Source organism: Siphateles boraxobius, unplaced genomic scaffold (assembly GCF_051911475.1).
Source record: "Siphateles boraxobius isolate OS27281-9 unplaced genomic scaffold, OSU_SipBor_1 26, whole genome shotgun sequence".
NCBI lineage: Eukaryota > Metazoa > Chordata > Actinopteri > Cypriniformes > Leuciscidae > Siphateles > Siphateles boraxobius.
In genome coordinates this window covers 7,325,810-7,345,042 of record NW_027508876.1, presented here as the reverse complement: position 1 = coordinate 7,345,042, position 19,233 = coordinate 7,325,810, and the positions used below count along the sequence as shown (strand labels likewise).

General features: G+C 37.2%; 2 protein-coding genes across 2 annotated transcripts in view; one reads left to right on the top strand and one right to left on the bottom strand.

Annotated features, from left to right (window-relative positions):
- Window positions 1–3,031: 3,031 nt before the first annotated feature.
- The window catches only part of LOC143751649 (uncharacterized), a 59,368-nt gene continuing 43,166 nt past the window's right edge, over window positions 3,032–19,233 (bottom strand). The window contains exons 2-7 of the mRNA XM_077244268.1: window positions 3,845–3,886; window positions 3,717–3,778; window positions 3,580–3,633; window positions 3,427–3,495; window positions 3,157–3,298; window positions 3,032–3,062 (exon numbers count right to left, since the gene is read on the bottom strand). Of these exons, the coding sequence (XP_077100383.1) occupies window positions 3,055–3,062; window positions 3,157–3,298; window positions 3,427–3,495; window positions 3,580–3,633; window positions 3,717–3,778; window positions 3,845–3,886 (377 nt within the window). The 3' untranslated portion in view covers window positions 3,032–3,054. The remainder of the gene's footprint in view (window positions 3,063–3,156; window positions 3,299–3,426; window positions 3,496–3,579; window positions 3,634–3,716; window positions 3,779–3,844; window positions 3,887–19,233) is intronic.
- Window positions 17,156–18,833, top strand: LOC143751648 (extracellular superoxide dismutase [Cu-Zn]-like). Its single transcript, XM_077244267.1, has 2 exons — window positions 17,156–17,300; window positions 18,060–18,833. Exon 2 carries the CDS (start codon window positions 18,075–18,077, stop codon window positions 18,729–18,731), a length of 657 nt encoding a protein of 218 aa, XP_077100382.1. The 5' UTR covers window positions 17,156–17,300; window positions 18,060–18,074; the 3' UTR covers window positions 18,732–18,833.

The following is a 19,233-nucleotide window of genomic DNA, read 5'->3' as shown; positions in this document are numbered from 1 at the left end:
GGTATCTTCCATGGCCACCGAAGAATAATTATTTCTTCGCCTGTACAGTACTTTGAGCCAGTAGCAAAAACCGTGATCGTAAAGTGACTTGTATTGCAAACAAAACAGAACCAAATACATATTATGTACAAGTTTTATTAACTAAATATAGATATTTATATGAATATAAATAAACTAAACAACATACACACATGAATACATAAATAGGTTAGTGATAGGATGAAATTGGAAACCGGAAGAGGGTCTATGAGAAGAACCATCAGAATTTCATTTTCACATTTCATTGAATTGAATACTTGCATTTGTAATGGGAACAATTCTTGAAGTTGTTGAAAATTGGAGTCGTTGATGGTTCCGGCAGTGTCAAGTGGAAGTTGGTTGAGCGTTCTCTTTCTCCAGGAACGCATGACTGGTTTGGTGAAGGCCTGGGACTCTGTTGAGGCCACGCCGAGCACCCAGGAGAAGTGAGGAAGTCGGAAGGATGGGTGATTGGAGTCGTTGTTGGTTGGAGTCTTTGTTGGTTGGAGTCTTTGTTCCAAAACTCCTGAGATTGTCCTTGGTTCTTTGTGAGAGAGTCTTCTCTCTTTTCCATGAGGCCGGATCTGGTTGGAATCGAGGCCTGCTGGGCCCTGGGGCCCCCGTGGAGGGGGAGGGGGCTCCCCAGTCTCACCAGAACAGTGTTGCGGCTGGATGAAAAAACTAAGAGAGGGAGGTCACATGTGGACTGTCTCTAATAAGGCCTGGAGAAGATCCTCCCCTAAGGGTTGAACTCGACCAATCAGAAAGGGGACATGTCTGAGAGGGAAAGTGGCTCTTAGTTGATTTACGGATCTTTGTCCCATAATATGATTATACCTTCATTAATGCTAAAATAGCTACAACACATCCACACTGCATTCTAGAAGAAGGTGATGTACATCAAAGTGTGAGTCATCAAATGAGGATTATTTAGGTAGGAGGCATTATACAGGTGAGGTTACATTGATCGTTAGTTGGTTGTATACCAGGATACATACCATAATATATACCTAATAGTACACGAGACAGTAAACCATTTACACTGTTTCTTTCACAGTTTTATGCATGTTCATTTATAGATCAGTTAGTCTATGATTAACGCAGCAAAGTCTGTTTTAAAGAGGGTTTCTGTTTCATAGTCTCTCTCTTGAGTATGTGGCCACATTCCTCGGAGGTCGTAAAATCTCCTTATCATGCCCTGTAACATGACACTGTTTCTTTCACTTGTGTTTGTTCATTTGGGCTGTGTGAGGAGTTTCATAAACCTTTGTATATAATGAATAAATAGTATGTGTCTGATTGGTCCATACCCTACAAGGTCCTGGGGCCTGTACCATGAAGCCGGTTTAGGTGGCTAGCCAGCTATGTTTCAGCTTAGTTTCCGCCAACTCTGGGTTTTAGGTACTATGAAAGCAGCTCGGCTTTAATCGGTGTTCGTTGCCATGGTATCTTACGCTGCACGGCTAGCCTGCTCCGGGGCAGGTTAAGTTCTGGATTCGAGAGCTCAGACTGAAGTTTGACCAATCAGCTGTGAGCAAAGAAACATATAGGTGACGTAACTGATTCCCAGCGTCTGTTCTCTGTTGCAATGGCTTCACCTTTTCTCCCAAATCCCGTGGACCTCTCCGCGCAAATTGTTAGACGAGCACTTCGTAGAGAAAGAGTTTTTAGGGACAGACAAAACCCTTTGACTTTCCTGATATTTACTTGTATGAAAGATACAGATTTTCCGCGGAAGGAATGTCTTATCTTTGCGAACTTCTTGAGCCGCACAGAACAAATGTTACTCGTCGAAGCCATGCACTTACTGTACCACAAATGGTATGTATTGCGTTACGGTTTTTTGCAAGTGGTACATACTTGTATGCGGTCGGTGATGCAGAGAATCTAGGGAAAAACACGGTCTGTCGAACAATTCGCAAGGTGGTCCTCGCTCTGCAGGGGTACATAAATAGCTTCATTGTGTTCCCTGGACATTTATCCACCATGTCCATAAAAGAGGGCTTTTATAAAATTGCCGGTAAGATATATTGATAGGGTGACATCACATGAACAAATGTAGCCTTTCACACAATTTTTTTTTTTCTTCAAAAAAAAAAAAAATCACACTTAGAAATTTATTATACAATAGTCTGCAGTAGCTACCTGTTAAGAAATGTTTTAAATATATATGTTTAATTCCTATGATAGGATTCCCTAGAGTCATAGGAGCAATAGACTGCACACATGTTGCAATCTCCACAGCTCTAGGAGAACATGAGGCAGATTATGTGAACAGAAAGTCCTTTCACAGCCTTAATGTTCAGGTAGGGCTACTATACCCTATGTGAAATTATTTTTATTTGCATTGAGATCAATCTTTAAATAAATAGTAACTAGCAGATAGGACAATGATTTACTGTACATTTCATCTGCAGATGACTTGTGATCATGAATGCATGATCACAAGCTTGGATTCCAAATGGCCTGGCTCAGTGCATGACTCACGCATTTTCCGTGAGTCTATTTTGTGTCAGCGCTTTGAGGAAGGCAAGTTAAATTTGGTACAGTACACTTTACATTTTTTATTTTAATGGCAAAACTTACAAATTTTTCCCCTTTTCTGTTCTATGACAGGGCTTTTTGATCTCCTGTTGGTAGGAGATAGAGGTTATGCATGCCAGAGGTTTTTGCTAACGCCCTATCCTGACCCCTAGACAGGGCCACAAAACCGCTTCGATGTGGCCCTCAGTAAAACCAGGGTCAAGATCGAGATGACCTTTGGCATCCTAAAGGCACGTTTCAACTGTCTTAGGCGTTTAAGAGTGTCACCAGAGCGGGCATCACAGATAGTGGCTGCATGTGCCATTCTGCATAATATAGCCACTATCAGAAAGGAGCGAGAACCACCACAAAACCAGCTTCTCCCTGATGAAATTGACCCCATCACACTTGACCACCCAGCTGGGGCAGCTGTCAGAGATGTGATCACAACACAATATTTTACTTAATAAAAGCACACTGACACTGCAGATAGGACTCAAACTGTTTTATTGGTCATGTGGCTAGGGAGGAAGAAAGAGAGCAAGAAAATTACATTAATAGACATTCATAGTGTTCATACTAAAGCGTTACTTGTTTAAAAAAAAGTTCACAAACGGAGATCTGTTTTTTCCAGCTGTTTGATCTCCAATTTAATTTTTTTAATTTGGAGCCTCCTAAGCTCACAGTCTAGCTCTTTTAGCTCACAGTCTAGTTCTAGGCTCCTTTTATAAAGGGCCCTGACTGAGTCTGTTTCCACCTGAAACAATTCCACCACAAACATGATCATTACAAGTTTTCTGGAGGTTGATCAAATCACAAAAAGTGGCATGACTATCTACAAACATAGGACTGACTGTAATTTATGTCAAGGGTTTAAAGCATTACCTTGTTCACATTCCTTCTGTAGCCCATTGAGGTAGAGGCTTCAGTTTCTGGGGCAGGTTGTGAAAAATCCTACAATAAAAGAGATGTGTAAGGGCCAGTCACTTAATTATGACATTCAAATGTGTGCCGTAATAAAAAGCCCAGTGCATTCACCTCAGCAACTGTCTCAGAACACACAGACAGAGTGTCTTCATCATTTGGTTCACCCTAATAAATAAAAGGCAAATATAAAGCATAACTGTTATAAAGCAGGCTATGTTCATGGTGTTCTGTCTGCTGCATATACTGACCTCTGTGTGGGAGACTGTGTGCATGTGTGCTGGCTTCAACAGGGACACTGTATTTCCCTCTACTGCAGAACAGAGTCAGCCAAATTTAACCCTTTTTAAAACATTAGTAATGCATTGCACACACATACCCAGTGTCACTTGCTTCGAGGAGCCAGCACCAGGGTCAGACTGTACAGCACTTGCAATGCCATCCATAATCGGCCGTCCCTTATTATTACTCAGCGCCAACTCCTCGGCCACAGTGTAATTTTGAGGAGGTGGCCCTCCCCCAGTTTTCCTGATTTCACATTTTTTTCTGTTTGCTGCAAACAAGTTTTTATGAATAAATGTTCACAAAAATAATAAAATGTTGTGGTAAATACTCACCACTTTGAATTATATTTTTATATTTTGTCTTGATCTGCTGCCAAGAACGTTTGGAGTTGGGGTTGCATCTAAAAATATATGAATATCAATCTTTCTTAGGAATAGCCTATACATTCACATTTTACATACATCTACACACACGTATGTACAGTATGCATGCATGCATGTATATCAACACGAATACACACATGTTTATTTTAGCATCTAATACATTTTTAATATGATTACATCATTTTACATTAATTTTTTAACTTGTGCATTAACGCAATCAGCAATCTTCCTCCAAGAATCTTCTCTTGCTTTGGCAGCAGATACAGTGTTACTGCGTGCTTGAAAAACACTTTTATATTCTTCATATTTTTGAATAATTATCTCTTGCTCCTGCGCGGAAAAATATATAGCTCTCGCTCTATCCATTTCGAACGCGATTGGTTGTTCAGTGCCGACGTCACTCTTTTATGTGCACGCGCTCGTGGATTAATCATAAGTTAAGATCAAAGCCTGAGTTGACAGAGAAAGTTGATGAGCTGCGTCATGGTACCAATAAAGCCTGATTGCATCGGTTCGGTTTTGTCAACTCAAAACTAATCCTGTAACCCCGAGTTTGTTCAGCTACCTTCATGGTACAGGCCCCTGGCATCCAACAATTCATGTTTTTGTTTTGGTCTTTTCAGAGACTTGTTGGCCATAGCTTCCAGTAGTAAATAGCTCCACTCTTAAAAATATATGTAGGGTGAATGCAGGTAAAGTGGACTATCTGGTAAAGTGGGCAGTTTAAGTACTGTGCTCAATGGGTTTTCACTTTTAGAGCATGACAATGGTCTTTAAATTGACACGATTTCTCTAAATGATAAAATGGCTCTGGTTGATGCAATATGACACTGGTGGGCAACTCTAATGGTTAAAGGTAGAAAACCCTCTGACACACGATTTTATTTTCTAAGTTATAAGGTTTCTTACTAAATGTAAACCAATGTGGGACTCTTTCTGGTTTGTTGCTTAAATATTGCTGACCCACTTTGGCTGAATGTGTTAGATAAAGTGAACCCAAAGTTTTGGGTAAAGTGGGTTACCTTAAACCTTCAGCAATTATACTCTAAATTGACATTCACTGGTTATTTTATAGTTGACATGTATCATATACTTTTTAGAGAACAGAAATGATTTTGCCGTTAGGAAATTCAAGTCAGATGGAAGAAAGGAAAAACAGAAATTAAGACTAGGAATTAAGTTCAATCTGTGGAGTGAAGAAATGAGGACAGGTGCAAAATTTAGATGCAAAATAACTCTTTAAAATGTGGAAACAATTTTGAGTTCAAATTGTTTAGAGAAAACCGACATAAGTTTTACAATGTTACTATTTTAATTGTTCCTTATATTGAAGATGTTGCACTTGCTGTAGTCCCATATTTTTTTTCTAATGTTGTATAGTTAATTTTCATCCGGATTTCATTAAATTTTAATGTCAACATAACATGTTCTATCAGTTGTTTTGAATTGTACACATGCATTGAGTGAACAGATGAATTTTATTCATCATAGTCTAGGCCACATGCTTTCGGGTGTCTTAAAAATATTGAATGTTTGGTTGATAATGTGTGTAACAAATCATTTTGGATAAATCAGGGATGGGTCACATTACCAGACCAGCTGGCCCATTTTACCTAAAACGAAATTTGTCTTGAGTGCATGATCTCAAAATGTTTATTGGTACACTTTGAAAATAATGCATATCAACTGTTAACATTTAATTATTAGTTTATTCGCTTTGGTACTATTTTCACAAGTCTTAGAGCTAAAATCACAACAGATCATACAAAATGTACTTTTTTTCAAGCCTTTCATGTTTTCAATTGTGTTTGTAAGATAATCAAAATCAGAAAGTATACTTTTCACCACACAAAATAACGGTTTCATCTATATAAATGTTTCATTCACAGTAGCTGCCTTTCATAATGCTATTACTCTCAAACTTTTCATTTGCATCTCTTTTCATTCAGTTTAATACATTTGTCTATTATTTAATCCAACTGATCTTAATGGTTAATCGATCATTTGGTACATCTATAGATTTTTATATACAGATTCTGATGTAGTTTCTACTTTGTTTGCAGTTTCTGATACAGATACCAAATGTAATGAATTCTTTTTACATAAATGATTTTTCTTAGATTATAACCACTTTGTTGTGTGTGTGTCCTGGTAAACTATACATTATGGGGACAAAATGTCTCTACAAAGATGGCAATATCCAAAATCCTTGTCCTTGTGGGGACATATACTGTAGGCCCATAAGGAAAACGCCTTATAAATTATACACCAGTAAGTGGTTTGTTAAACTAAATCTTGATAGAAATAATACTTGCATCCTGGATCGTTGATGCTGAGCAAGAATGTGTGTGTGTGTGTGATGATCCTCGCTGGGTCCGTGAGTTTGAAGCGTTCTTTCAGTTCTTCCAGAGAGCGCGTCGTTCGCGGGAAGTTTAAAAGGTTTACTTGAAAGCAAAGTTGCTGGAAATTCAGGCTGATTCACCCGGTCACATAAGCCCCTTTCACACAAAGATTCTGGAAAATACACTTATAATTTTTCCCGGGATCATTTGATTTTTGTTCATCCACACTACCAGGGATTTTCTGGGGTCAGTGTGTGTTCACACATATCCTGTAAAGATACCGTTAATACATGTGACATGGCATTCATTCTGCCTTTATTTCACACAGGGTCTATTCCGGGACTGATCCCAGCAATGTTGCTAGGGGAAATTAGGAATAATTTTGTACATTATTGTATACATGGATAATGTAACAAACTGCAGTTAACAGTAGATAGTGTAATTCTTGTTTTTATTCATTTTGTTAAATACATTTTAACAAAAGAAAACGTTACAAAATAAATTTGTATGGGTAAATCCCAGCGTTTTCTCTAGTTTATTCTAGTTTATTTGAGAAGTTCCACAGATTCTTGGACATTGGTAACTGTATTTTTGTGAGCTCTCAGGCTGGTTCACCTAAAATACCTTTCAAGCCGTCCTGCATTGAGATGTAAATGACTGTGGGGGGATGAGCTCAATCCACACACACATGAAGTGACCTATGTTAGAATTTCAAGGATAGTAATGAGTTATGGTCAAATCATTCAATAATTTATACCACAGTCTTGAATATCTTTTATTTTTAGAGTCTATTTGACGTATCAGGGTTTTTAGTTTTGTCGTAACATTTACAATGAGTAAAGGGAGGGCGCCAAGATCGATCCTTGTGGAGGTGAGCGACAGAAGAGGAGAAATTACCTATCCTGACCAAAAACTTTCTTGCCCATAAATAAGATTGAAACCAGTTAACAGAAAATTAATTTTCAAACTAAAGTAACACACTACACATATCAGTCAAAACTCAGTGTAAAATATTGTTAAATACAACTACAACATTGTTCACAAACAAACCCTATAAACACTAAAAGGGCTGTATTATGCAAGCCAGGCCAGTAGTTGATGTCACTTTATCAACAAAAAAACAACTCGCAAACACGTAATACTCATGAACGTGTGAAAATATGATCATAAGTACGCATGTGAACATGTTATATGCTTGTGCTTGACCAGCCTGATCTCATGAAAATGCATCTCTATAGCACGCATTGTTTATCGTACAATTTTTACACGAAAATTCTTATTTTACGTGCATATGATACGCACTTTATTGCGTATAATACACACACACACCAGACCACTAATCCTAACCAAACGTATAATACATGCGTAACCCACACCACTACTAAACCTACTCTAAACCTACCCATGCGAATCATATTCATGTAAAAACTCCTTTTCACATATAACTTGCACGATGAACACAATACGTGCTATAGAGACGTGGTATGACGTACCATTTTCACAAATTCACATTTATGTTGTTTACATGCAGATAGTAAAGGCATCGTTTTCAAAACCTTGCACTTTTAAACTCGTTTTTAAAGGCTTTTTAAAGGCCAAAATGGCATTTCCGTGTAAATAAACGGCCAAAACGCATGAAAAGTTTTTCATTTGAAAATGATGTCGTGTAAACAGACCCTAAAGCGTGTACTATTTATCCCACTTTAGTTTTGTTAATTGTTCATTTGAGTAGGCCTTTTTATCATATATACACTTTTTTCTGGTTTACTGTGTTCACAGAAGCACTGCGGGTGCTTGATGTAATGGTGTGTGAATCCGCATGTTCTGTTGTTTATCCTGCTATTTGCACATGTAAATCTACATTTTTGAGGTATTTGAATGGGTCACAGACACTTCATTCCATTTAATTATAATCTAACATTCAAATCATGTAAGTTAACTGATGATTACTGGTTAACAAGCATCAGCTGTCAGTCAGAAAAACATGTTAAATGAACATCCCTACTTCATATATTTCAACTGAACCAACTAAAAATGTTCAGTGCAGCAAGTCAACATAACATTTTGAGATTGACCTCCAAAATCTTTACAGTGTGTTTGTGATGGCAAGAAATGTACAAAGCAGCCACACTGGTATCGTTCTTTACCATCCAACTTGGGACCGAGTTCATTTTGATTAATAAAATAATTATTCTGCATTAAATCATAGAAATCGTTACCTTAAAGAGCTATTTTTTGTCATAATCCCTAAAGGGACTGCATAACAAAGCATAGAAAGTATCTTTGAAGAGAGAGCGTTAATTAAGACAAATAATATTAAGAATGATAAGAGGCGTCTTCTTGCCTCTGCTTTTGAACTGTTGCCGCTGGGCTGTCTGTATTTTTTACCCGTTATATGTAAAAAAAGATTCAAAAGTCTTTCCTAAAAAAAATTATTTTTTAAATTTTTGATAACTGATGGTTTGGTCATTCTCTTTTTAATATTATATTGTATATGTTTATCTATGCATATTGTGATCTCTGATGCCTGTGTGAACATATATATATATATATATATATATATATATATATATATATAAGGCTTGTGCACAATTCAGAATTGAATTGAGAATGACTCCTAAATTCAAATTCAATTCTTGAATTTGAATTGAATTTGAATTGATGTCAAAAACAGGATCTACAATTACAATTCAAATTTGAATTAAAGGAAGCAGAATTGCAATTCAAAACAAATTCTAAGAAATTCATATAGATATTTTAAGTGAAGTGTTTAACAATGAAGCTTTACAGTATATGTCACATATGATTGCATTACATATTCTATAAATTATATTAGTTTGAACTACTTGTACAGATTACATTAACAGGAAATATTTTCCCCCAGCAATGAATGTTAAAAGCTCTAGTCACAGAACAAATAATTAAGTTTGATTTATTGTAATTGTAATTTTGTGGAACATGATAGAACATGACTCAGAACATGATAAAACATGACTCCCAAAATTACTTTAGTAAATCTTTAGAAGGAAAAAAAAACAATTTTAGGTCGACATTTGTTATATAGGGTTAGGATATATATATATATATATATATATATATATATATATATATATATATATATATATATATATATATATATATATATATATGTATATATTAAAACAAAATGTATGCAGGGTTGAGGAGTGAGTTAACTGTAATGAAATTATGTTATTGAATGACAAAATGAATGTAATTGTATTTAGTTGTAGCCTATTACTGAGGTTAAATGTGTAATTTAATTAGTTACTAATCAAATTAAAAGGAAATTGATTCACATTGATATAGTAATCCAAATAAAATAATCCAAACCACATTCATAAAGGGTAACTTATAACAGTAAGCAATTACATTTCCAAAGTAACCTTCCTAACGCTGAATGTATGTGAGATTCAACATATTCTTTCTGTTGTGTGACTAGGGTGACCACCCGTCACGCTTTGTGTTGTACCGCACAGCATTTTCACCCCTTGTCCCCCACGTCGCATATTGAGAAAATATCCCGCATTTTTATCAGTCTGTTTGTTTTTAATTATCATATTAAGAAAATGTGCATGCGTTCTTTTGCCTTTTTAAGAAAGCATTTTATTTATTCTTTTTGCGCCGTAGTTTTTCACCTATATTTAACAACGCTTCGTCAGAAGTACAAATACAACAGCCATTTTTAAAATCATATCCAATGGTTGAAAAGAAAGGAGTAAACACGGTCACTAGTAGGTTGTCAATCAAAATGTTGAGCGGGGATTCGTTCCATGTGTTCCCTGTCAGAAAACAAATTGATAATTGGGTAAATTAAAATTTTAATTTAACAGAATTTATCAACTTATTGCCTGCTGTAGTTGTTTTAATTCACATCCTTTCTAAAAATATGAAAGTGTTTGGTGTAATATATTCTTAATATATAAGGCTGTCAATAAACTAATTTCATGTTGTTTTATATTTTATTTGTTCATTATTTATTTTGTTGGATTTTAGTTGGACTTAGTCAGAACTGTTTCAGAAATAGTGATCTGCATGATGGCTGCTGCCTTGCTCAGTGATGTTGAATTAAAATGGCAAGTAAAATAAAGACATGTTATGTTACAAATGTTTTTATTAAGTTAAGTGGACATTATATAACAGTTTCAGGTTATGTTTTAGTGTTGGTAACATGTCCCACATTTGGTTTGTTTGATGGTGGTCACCCTATGTGCGACTGTGTAGAATTTCTTTGAATTGCCATGAATTTAAATCCACTTCTTGTCATTAAAATTAAAATTCAACTTCCTGTGGGGCGGAGTCAATTCAATTCAAATTCCAATTCATGAATTGAATGGAGGCCAATTCTGAAATTCTGAATTTTGCACAAGCCTGATATATATATATATATATATATATATATATATATATATATATATATGTATATATAAAGTTACATAATGAAGACAGACTTCACTGCCAGTTCACTTCACTGTTCACACACACACACACACACACACACACACACACACACACACACACACACACACACAGTTTCATTGCAGGCTATAAGTCCCCACTTGGTTGGATAAAAATCGTTCAAAGGTCCCCTCTTGGCCAGTGTGGAGCGACAGTGCTCTGTTAGCAATATAGACATGTATGTGTGTGTGTGCAATGGCACATAACAATGGCAAGTAAATTGTTAGGGACTCCATAACAAAGCATAGAAAGTATCTATGAAGAGAGAGTGTTAAATAAGAAAAATAATATTAAGAATGATAAGAGGCGTCTTCTCGCCTCTGCTTTTGAACTGTTGCCGTCGGGCCGTCTGTATTTATTTAATTAATCTTTCTTTGAGCAATACATTTTTTTGATAACAGATGGGGTTGGTCATTTTTTTTAATTGTATATGTTTATCTATGCATATTGTGATTTCTGATGACTGTGTGAACATATATATATATATATATATATGTCGAGGTTTTGTGGCACACTCTAAAACCCGGTTCCTCAGAGACGTCGGATTCAGTGGCCAAGAGTTGCGTCACACAGTAAAGAACTTATCTGAAGAAACAGAAAGGAGCAGCAACTGGCTGTGGTTGAGACAGAAAGATTCTAGCTGGCTGTGTACAGACCGCCATGCTACGGTTTCGTAGAATTCTTGAAAACTTGAAGAGTCTGTTGGTTCATTTGTATAGGTTGTATAGCATTTACAGTCATTACGTTCCTGTGTATATTGTGTGAATGACGGGTGCTTGGGCAGATATTGTGTTTTGTGGTAGGTGGTATGCCATACGGAACCGTTGCCACTGAAACTGCATATTAACGCACCAGTGGGGCTTGACAGCCTTAGTCAAACGGGTTGGCGCGTATGGTTGGGTTGCGGAGAGATTGTGGTTAGGTCTCAGCAGCAGGAGGGATGTAGAGGTCAGTAAGCTGGGCTGAGTTGAGTGGGGGACAGAGGGGGGTGACTCTGGGACGCCAGAGTCACTGTCGAGCCCTCTTGAGGTGTCGTGGGCTAGTTGACGAAACACTGAGGACGGAAGGTGCCCACTTGAAGACCCTAGAGATGTCCCCTACTCAGCTCAATCCAGACGGTTGTCATGGGGGGACTGCCCTGTGGTTGAAGCCGTTGTGTGTGCTGACGCGTGTTAACACTAGACAGAAGGAGATTTACATCACCATATGGAAAGAAGCGTAAATGGACGGAGAAGCATAGATTACTGTAAAGCTATGTCTTAGTTGGTGCTTATCTGGGCAAAAGCAGAGTACAAATCAGCATGAAGTTTTAACATCTACTCTCGTGTAATGGAAATCATATATATTTATGTATATATAGAAAAGTTACAAAATGAAGACAGACTGCACTGCCAGTTCACTTCACTGTTCACACACAGGTCCTCTGTTAGATAGGTAGACATCATACAGAGTTGCAGGTCCCATCTTGGCAGGTTTCATTTTTTTTGCATATTTGAAGTTATATTATGAAAAAAAGATCTTAAAAGAAATGTTTGTATATCATTTTTGTTTCAAAAGGACCAGATGCAGCAAGTCAACTTAAAAGTTTTGAATTTGATCTTCAAGAAAGAATGACATCTGTTTGGTTGCATTAAAATTGAGCAATATTTCAAACGCTGACTATCTTGAGTTTGGCAACGGCAGCTGTCCCGTGCGTGGGCGTGGTTACAGCGCAGCCAGCGGACACGCCCCCAGCATATGAGAGCAGTAGTACTGCTCATTTTTTCAAGATTTTGATAGCTTTTTTTATCATTCAAATTTGGCTGGGTGGCTAATAAATTTTTCTGTGATATGACAAACTCAGAACACATACTTCATTTTGATTTTACAGGGACTTTAAGAATGATAAGAGCGTCTTCTCGCCTCTGCTTTTGAACTGTTGCTGCCGGGCCGTCTGTATTTTTTACCCGTTGAATGAAAATGAATAAAACAGATTCAAAGGTCTTTACTCAAAAAAAAAAAAAAAATAATTTGATAACTGATGGTTTGGTCATTCTTTTTTTAAAATATTATATTGTATATGTGTATCTATGCATATTGTGATCTCTGATGCCTTTGTGAATATATGTTACATAATGAAGACAGATTTCACTGCCAGTTCACTTGTCACAAACACACACAGGGAAAGACAGATCCATTAGCAGTATGTTTAATAGGGTAATCCATACTCACAATCCAGTCCAAGCAAGGTTCAAAATCAAAAAAGGCCATCCAAAACATAAAACACCAACAAGACTCAGGAAAAGGCAGGGCACAGAAGTGTGAGGACATAGAACAACAACTCTGTGACAAACACTAAAACAGACAAGGGTATATATACACACAGAACAAACAAGGTGATGGGAAACAGCTGAGTGCAATGAACTGATGAGTGACAGACAGAATGCTGGGAAATGAAGTTCCAAAGTGTATGACACCATGGAGAAGGAGGACCTCTAGTGGACACCAGGGAACACAAACTTAACACTGTGACATAACCCCCCCTCTACGGAGCGGCTACCAAACGCTCCAAGAACGACAAAAAACAAACAAAACAAGAGTCCAGGGGTCTATTCCAGAAAGCAGGTTATGTGACATACCCGGGTATGTTTAAGAGTAAGTAAGTGGATAACCTCAACTTTCGGTTCCAAAAACAGAGGTAACTTTCAGGGTATGTTAGTAGTCATAGCAACTCACTCTCTGAACGTAACCTGCTACGGAGCAGGTTATGTTCCAGAGTTAGTTTGTTTCAGAGAGGTGACAGAACATGGCGTGCCCTGACCATTTTAGTTACATAGCACCACTTAATCTAACCCTACTTTATACAGTCACAATAATTTTAAATGTTTCTAATTATATAACTTTCAATTTCAGGGTTCCTAAATGTGATTGGGTGCATTGATGGAACCCACATTCCCATTAAAGCTCCTTCAGTCAATGAAGGAGACTATGTTAATAGGAAGTCAATCCATAGCATCAATGTGCAGGTGACAATAGATTTTTTGGGTGCTAAATGTTTGGGTGTTTGAACCATTAAATCACCCTCATTACTGGTCCCACTAATTAGGTAATATTTGGCCAAGAGGAACCCAGTGGACCCGGTAGACCAAAGAGATGGCAGGATGGTATGAGACATGATTTGCCAAAATCACTTTAATTAAAACCAGTTAACAGTCAAGTGTTGTTCATTGTTTCTTTATTTCCTGTAACAAAAGACATTTGTATTTATTGCTTTAGATTTCATTCAACAATAAATGACAGATTAATGTTCACATATGTTTCCCACCTTAAGCTGGTGCTCCAGCAATACAATTTCAAGTCTGGCCTTTTTTAGGTTAAGCCTTTTCTCCGCCATCTGAAGCTGTATAAGCTCCATCTCCATGTCACTTTTTCTGATTTGCTTTTGAAGGTGGACCTTATACAGTTTTATGGCAGGCAACTAGAAATACTGAAAAGACTTTAATACAAACACAGACCAAATATTTAAATGAGGAAGGAGAACTGCAGAACATTTCTTACACTGCTAAGATTCTGTGTGGAGGTAGATGGACCCTCATCTGTATTAAAATCTCCTGCCATATTCTGTAAAATGAAAATTTATTTATTATCTTATGTAAAAAAGGGGGAATGCATTCTATGCATCATACCTCTATGGGCCTCCCCACATTTTCTGTTTCTGTCACAGCAGAAGTGGTCTCTTCATCATCATCCTACAGTGAAAATAAGGAAGGATGCTTGGTCTAGCAAACAGAAACCTTGAGACAATAATCACTTACAACTGTGACAGAGTGTGGTGTTGCAGGAGGATCCAACAATACAATGTGGCCATCAGCAACTGCAAGATAATTAAAACAATAAGATAATCATGCATATTCAATACCCAATGTATATTCTTAAACAAATACAACTAATAAAGAAGGACATTAGGAACATCTAAGTACTAGTAATAAGATTACAGTATACAGCATATGCAGTCAAAGCAGCATGCATACTGCACAAGTGAATCAATGACTGTAAAATGAATTCAAAATGCCTTTTTAAAATGGTGACAGTGTTGATGATTTTCTTTATTAAAACACTGACAAAAACAGTAGGTAAACATAAGTATTATCAATAAACATAAGTATTAATATGGTACACCTACATTTTACTAAGCTACTTGTCTTGGTAGCTGAGTCTGACGAACTGCCCCCTGGAATCCCATCGACCACAGGTCGCCCTTTATTAAGAGACAGTGCCAGCTCCTCAGCTGGGGTGAGGGACGGTGGAGTGGACCCCCACCTGTTTTACTGGCCTCAGCCTTCTTTCTATTGGCTACATAGAAAACTAAATTACATTTAATACTAAATGACATGGCGTCAGTAACAAGTTTAGTAAGTTTAGAAAATATTACCTTGCTGGAGAATGTTTTTGTGTTTCATTTTGACTTGGCTTACACTTCTTCTGGCTCCAGAAGGATTACACCTGATAAAACAATATACTAGCCAATTATGCGCATTACTACTGTAATATTAAGAAATGTATGGAGGCCAACAAGTAAATACTTGTCTATTTTTACTACATGCCCCCAAAGAATTTTTGCGTCACAAATTACAAATGGGGTATTTTCCCATATTTTTGTGACTCACAAGGGGAAAATACCCCATTTATAATTTTCTAAACTCATGCATTTACTCTGTCCATTATTATTTGCCAAGCCAACTTTCTTTTGCTGATGCAGCAGTATTGCTTTTTTTGTTTGTTTTTTGTTATAATGGGCTTATAGTCTTCATAAGCAAGCATTAAAACCTCCAACTCAGTTTCACCGAAGTATCGTATGTAGCTCGCTTTTTTTCTCCCTTGGTTTCCATGGTGACTCCTGAAATCGGCAATCCATTGAAAATGTCTTTATGTACTCGCCGTGCGCGCGCATTAACTCTGGGTTACCAATAGGAGGTTGATTAAACTAACTCAACATAGGTGTTTTGGAACCGACATACCCAGAGTAAGCAAGTTTGGGATTAACCAACCAAGAGTTCAAGGTTTATCTGACGGTAAGTTAACCTTGCTTTCTGGAATACACCCCAGGAGGGAGGTGGAACGGTGGAGGATCAGGGGGAGGGATGGGGGGCCAGGTCCATGGAAGGGAAAAGAGACAGGGGGTCGACGGTTTAGAGGGCGGCCAGGGCGAAGCGGAGACGGTTTAGAGGGCGGCCAGGGCGAAACAGACGGCACCTGCTCCGGAACAGACGGCACAGTTGTAAAAAGTTGTAAAAAGTGTGTATATATATATACTTATGTGCATAGCTATGGGAATAACTTAGCAGATAATAGGCTGATAAATGAATCAATGAATTAAAATTAAACGTCAGCTCTTCTCTTAAGATTGTACAAAAAGCATGAAAAAATAAATATTTCTCAAAAAGAAATTACTCAAGATCTCATAAATTAGCAAAGTCTAAAATAAACAGTCAAATTTATAGTAGAAACCTTTGAGCAGTTGGTTTAAGAAGCATAGAACACTGCCACACTTCGCAATCATTAGCATACGGTGGATTTTATCTTTTTAGAGCTTATTTGACCTTTCACACCTTTCCGATTTTTTTCAGGTTTAGCTTATTTCTGGGGACAAATCTGTCCCTAAAATATGGTTAACCAAAGAAAAAAGTAAATAAATCAATCAATCTTTTGAAAGTTGCTGAAGCTTGTTTACTCATTCTCACTTGTTTAGCTAATAAACTGGGATTTTAACATTAATGCCATAGAAGAACCAGTCCTCCAGACATTTTTACTTCTGCCTTCAAAGACAATTAAATAACAGTCCAATTACATGTGAAATATAGGCTTGTCCGGTTTGGGACAGAGCATGTAGAAATGGTTTCTTGAAAAAGAACAACTGTCAGATATTCACTTATGTGAGATGAATATCTGCTATAAGAAGTGGTGTCAAGCATGAACTTCAAGTGGAATTGTACACTAACTAAGAATGAATGTGTCACAGTTGAGTCACCAAATGAAGAGGAGAGGAATCTATAGCAGTCCTTCTTTTAATAAACTCAAAACAATGAAGATAATCTACACTGCAGCACACATGGTGCAATGTAAAAGTGTTATACACAGGCAAGCAAACAAAGGGAGCTAAATGAAACACAGGTGGACCTAATTAGGACCAAACTGACTAGCATGGTTAACATGTAGCTCCACGTTCCTAGAAAAGCAGCCAACAGTTTGATTGCAAAGGAACATTCTCTCAACCCCAGTTCAAGATTGCACACGGATTAAGTGTTGGAGTATTTTTGTGGCTGCAATATTCAGTCTGCTCACGGATTAAGGACAACTTTTCAGCTATACGGTAATTTACCTTTGCTGTTTTTGGTGTGTGTTTTTTCTCTCTCTCCATTCTTGCAAATATTGACTTGAATTTAGTACAACTAAAAAAAAGTAAGTTTAATCAAAAGTATAAATATTTTGTCTTTTATTTTACCTGCCCTTGTGAAAAAGTAAACTTTAGCATGCTTTTATAGAAATAAAACTTTAAAATCTACATAAGTGCAAGAATGTAGTGTTTTCAGACTTAATTGCATGTGTAGGCCTATCCAATTAAATGAAAATGGATTATAGTTTCAATGCAGTTAGCTGAAAGTCATTTGTTTGACCCAAGCACATCTTTATATGTAATTACTTGTTATGTCTTTGAAATATGGTTACTGAATTTACTGGGCATTTATGGTCAACTAAAATATACTATAATATAATTTCTGTGTAACTTTATATTTAATATTGAATAACATATGGCAGTTCAAATTATAATGTACTATGTTAGTCAACACATCAAAATGAGTCTACTTCTTTAAAACACAACAAAAAGATTATTAAAACCATGTACTTTGCTTATACAAATAAGCACAGTTTTTCACAAGGGTACATGACAATTCAAAAATATACAATTGCTTTTATATGATTTTCCCATGCAAACTAATCTTGTTGTGCTATTTTACTTAACACAACTTCAGCTCTCAAAACTCCCTTGAACAAAGGTTTCAACTTTATTCTATCTAAAATACTACGTTCTTAAACGGCATGATTTCACTGAATCCAGTCTTCATTGTAGGCTTTAAAGATCAACATGGAGAAAATCATCCTACAAATCCCTCTGATATTGCTGGTGCTGCATATACAAGGAGGAGAGTTCTCTAAAAATCCAGTTTGTTCGATTGCCGTTGCTCCACAGCCGGAAGTCGTGGAGTTCGACAACACAATTTATGCCACTTGTGAAATAACTCCCAGCCCCAATTTACCACCTTACCAGCCGAAAATCTATGGGCAAATCCTCTTCAAGCAGCTCTTCCCCAATGGAATTTTAGAAGTGAAAATCAACCTCCGTGGTTTGCCTGCCATCGATCATCAAAAGCGTGCCATTGACATCCATCGGTATGGAGACCTCAGTCAAGGCAGCAACACTGTTGGTCCTCATTACAATCCCAATGGTGTTGACCACCCTCATCATCCTGGAGACCTGGGCAACTTTGCTTCTGAGCAAGGAGTTATAAGGCAGTTCCTAAGTCTCCCAGAGGCCAAGCTCTTCGGGGCTCATTCCATTCTGGGACGTTCGGTGGTGGTTCATGAGAAGGAGGATGATCTGGGAATGGGGTCAGATGAGCAGAGTGAACTGAATGGGAATTCTGGACAGATAATTGCCCTAGGCGTGATTGGTATTACTAGTCCAAGTCTGTGGCAGAAGACTGAACTGCCCCCCAAGAAAAGCTGTGGAGGACGGCACTGAGTTGGATCTGGTGGAAAAGCAGATTCAAATAGGATAATCATGATTTTCCTTGTGTAATCTTTGTCTGTGTTCTACATTAAAGTGATCCTTAATACCCTGAAAGTATATCCCTAGAGTTATTGCCATAACAAACTTTCAATGGTTTTAAAAGGTCCTGGCATCCAACAATTCATGTTTTTGTTTTGGTCTTTTCAGAGACTTTTTGGCCATAGCTTCCAGTAGTAAATAGCTCCACTCTTAAAAATATATGTAGGGTGAATGCAGGTAAAGTGGACTATCTGGTAAAGTGGGCAGTTTAAGTACTGTGCTCAATGGGTTTTCACTTTTAGAGCATGACAATGGTCTTTAAATTGACACGATTTCTCTAAATGATAAAATGGCTTTGGTTGATGCAATATGACACTGGTGGGCAACTCTAATGGTTAAAGGTAGAAAACCCTCTGACACAAGATTTTATTTTCTAAGTTATAAGGTTTCTTACTAAATGTAAACCAATGTGGGA

Bases quoted from the DNA above. Each gene is read 5' to 3' on its own strand.
- LOC143751648 (XM_077244267.1), top strand. From the start codon at position 18,075: ATGGAGAAAATCATCCTACAAATCCCTCTGATATTGCTGGTGCTGCAT.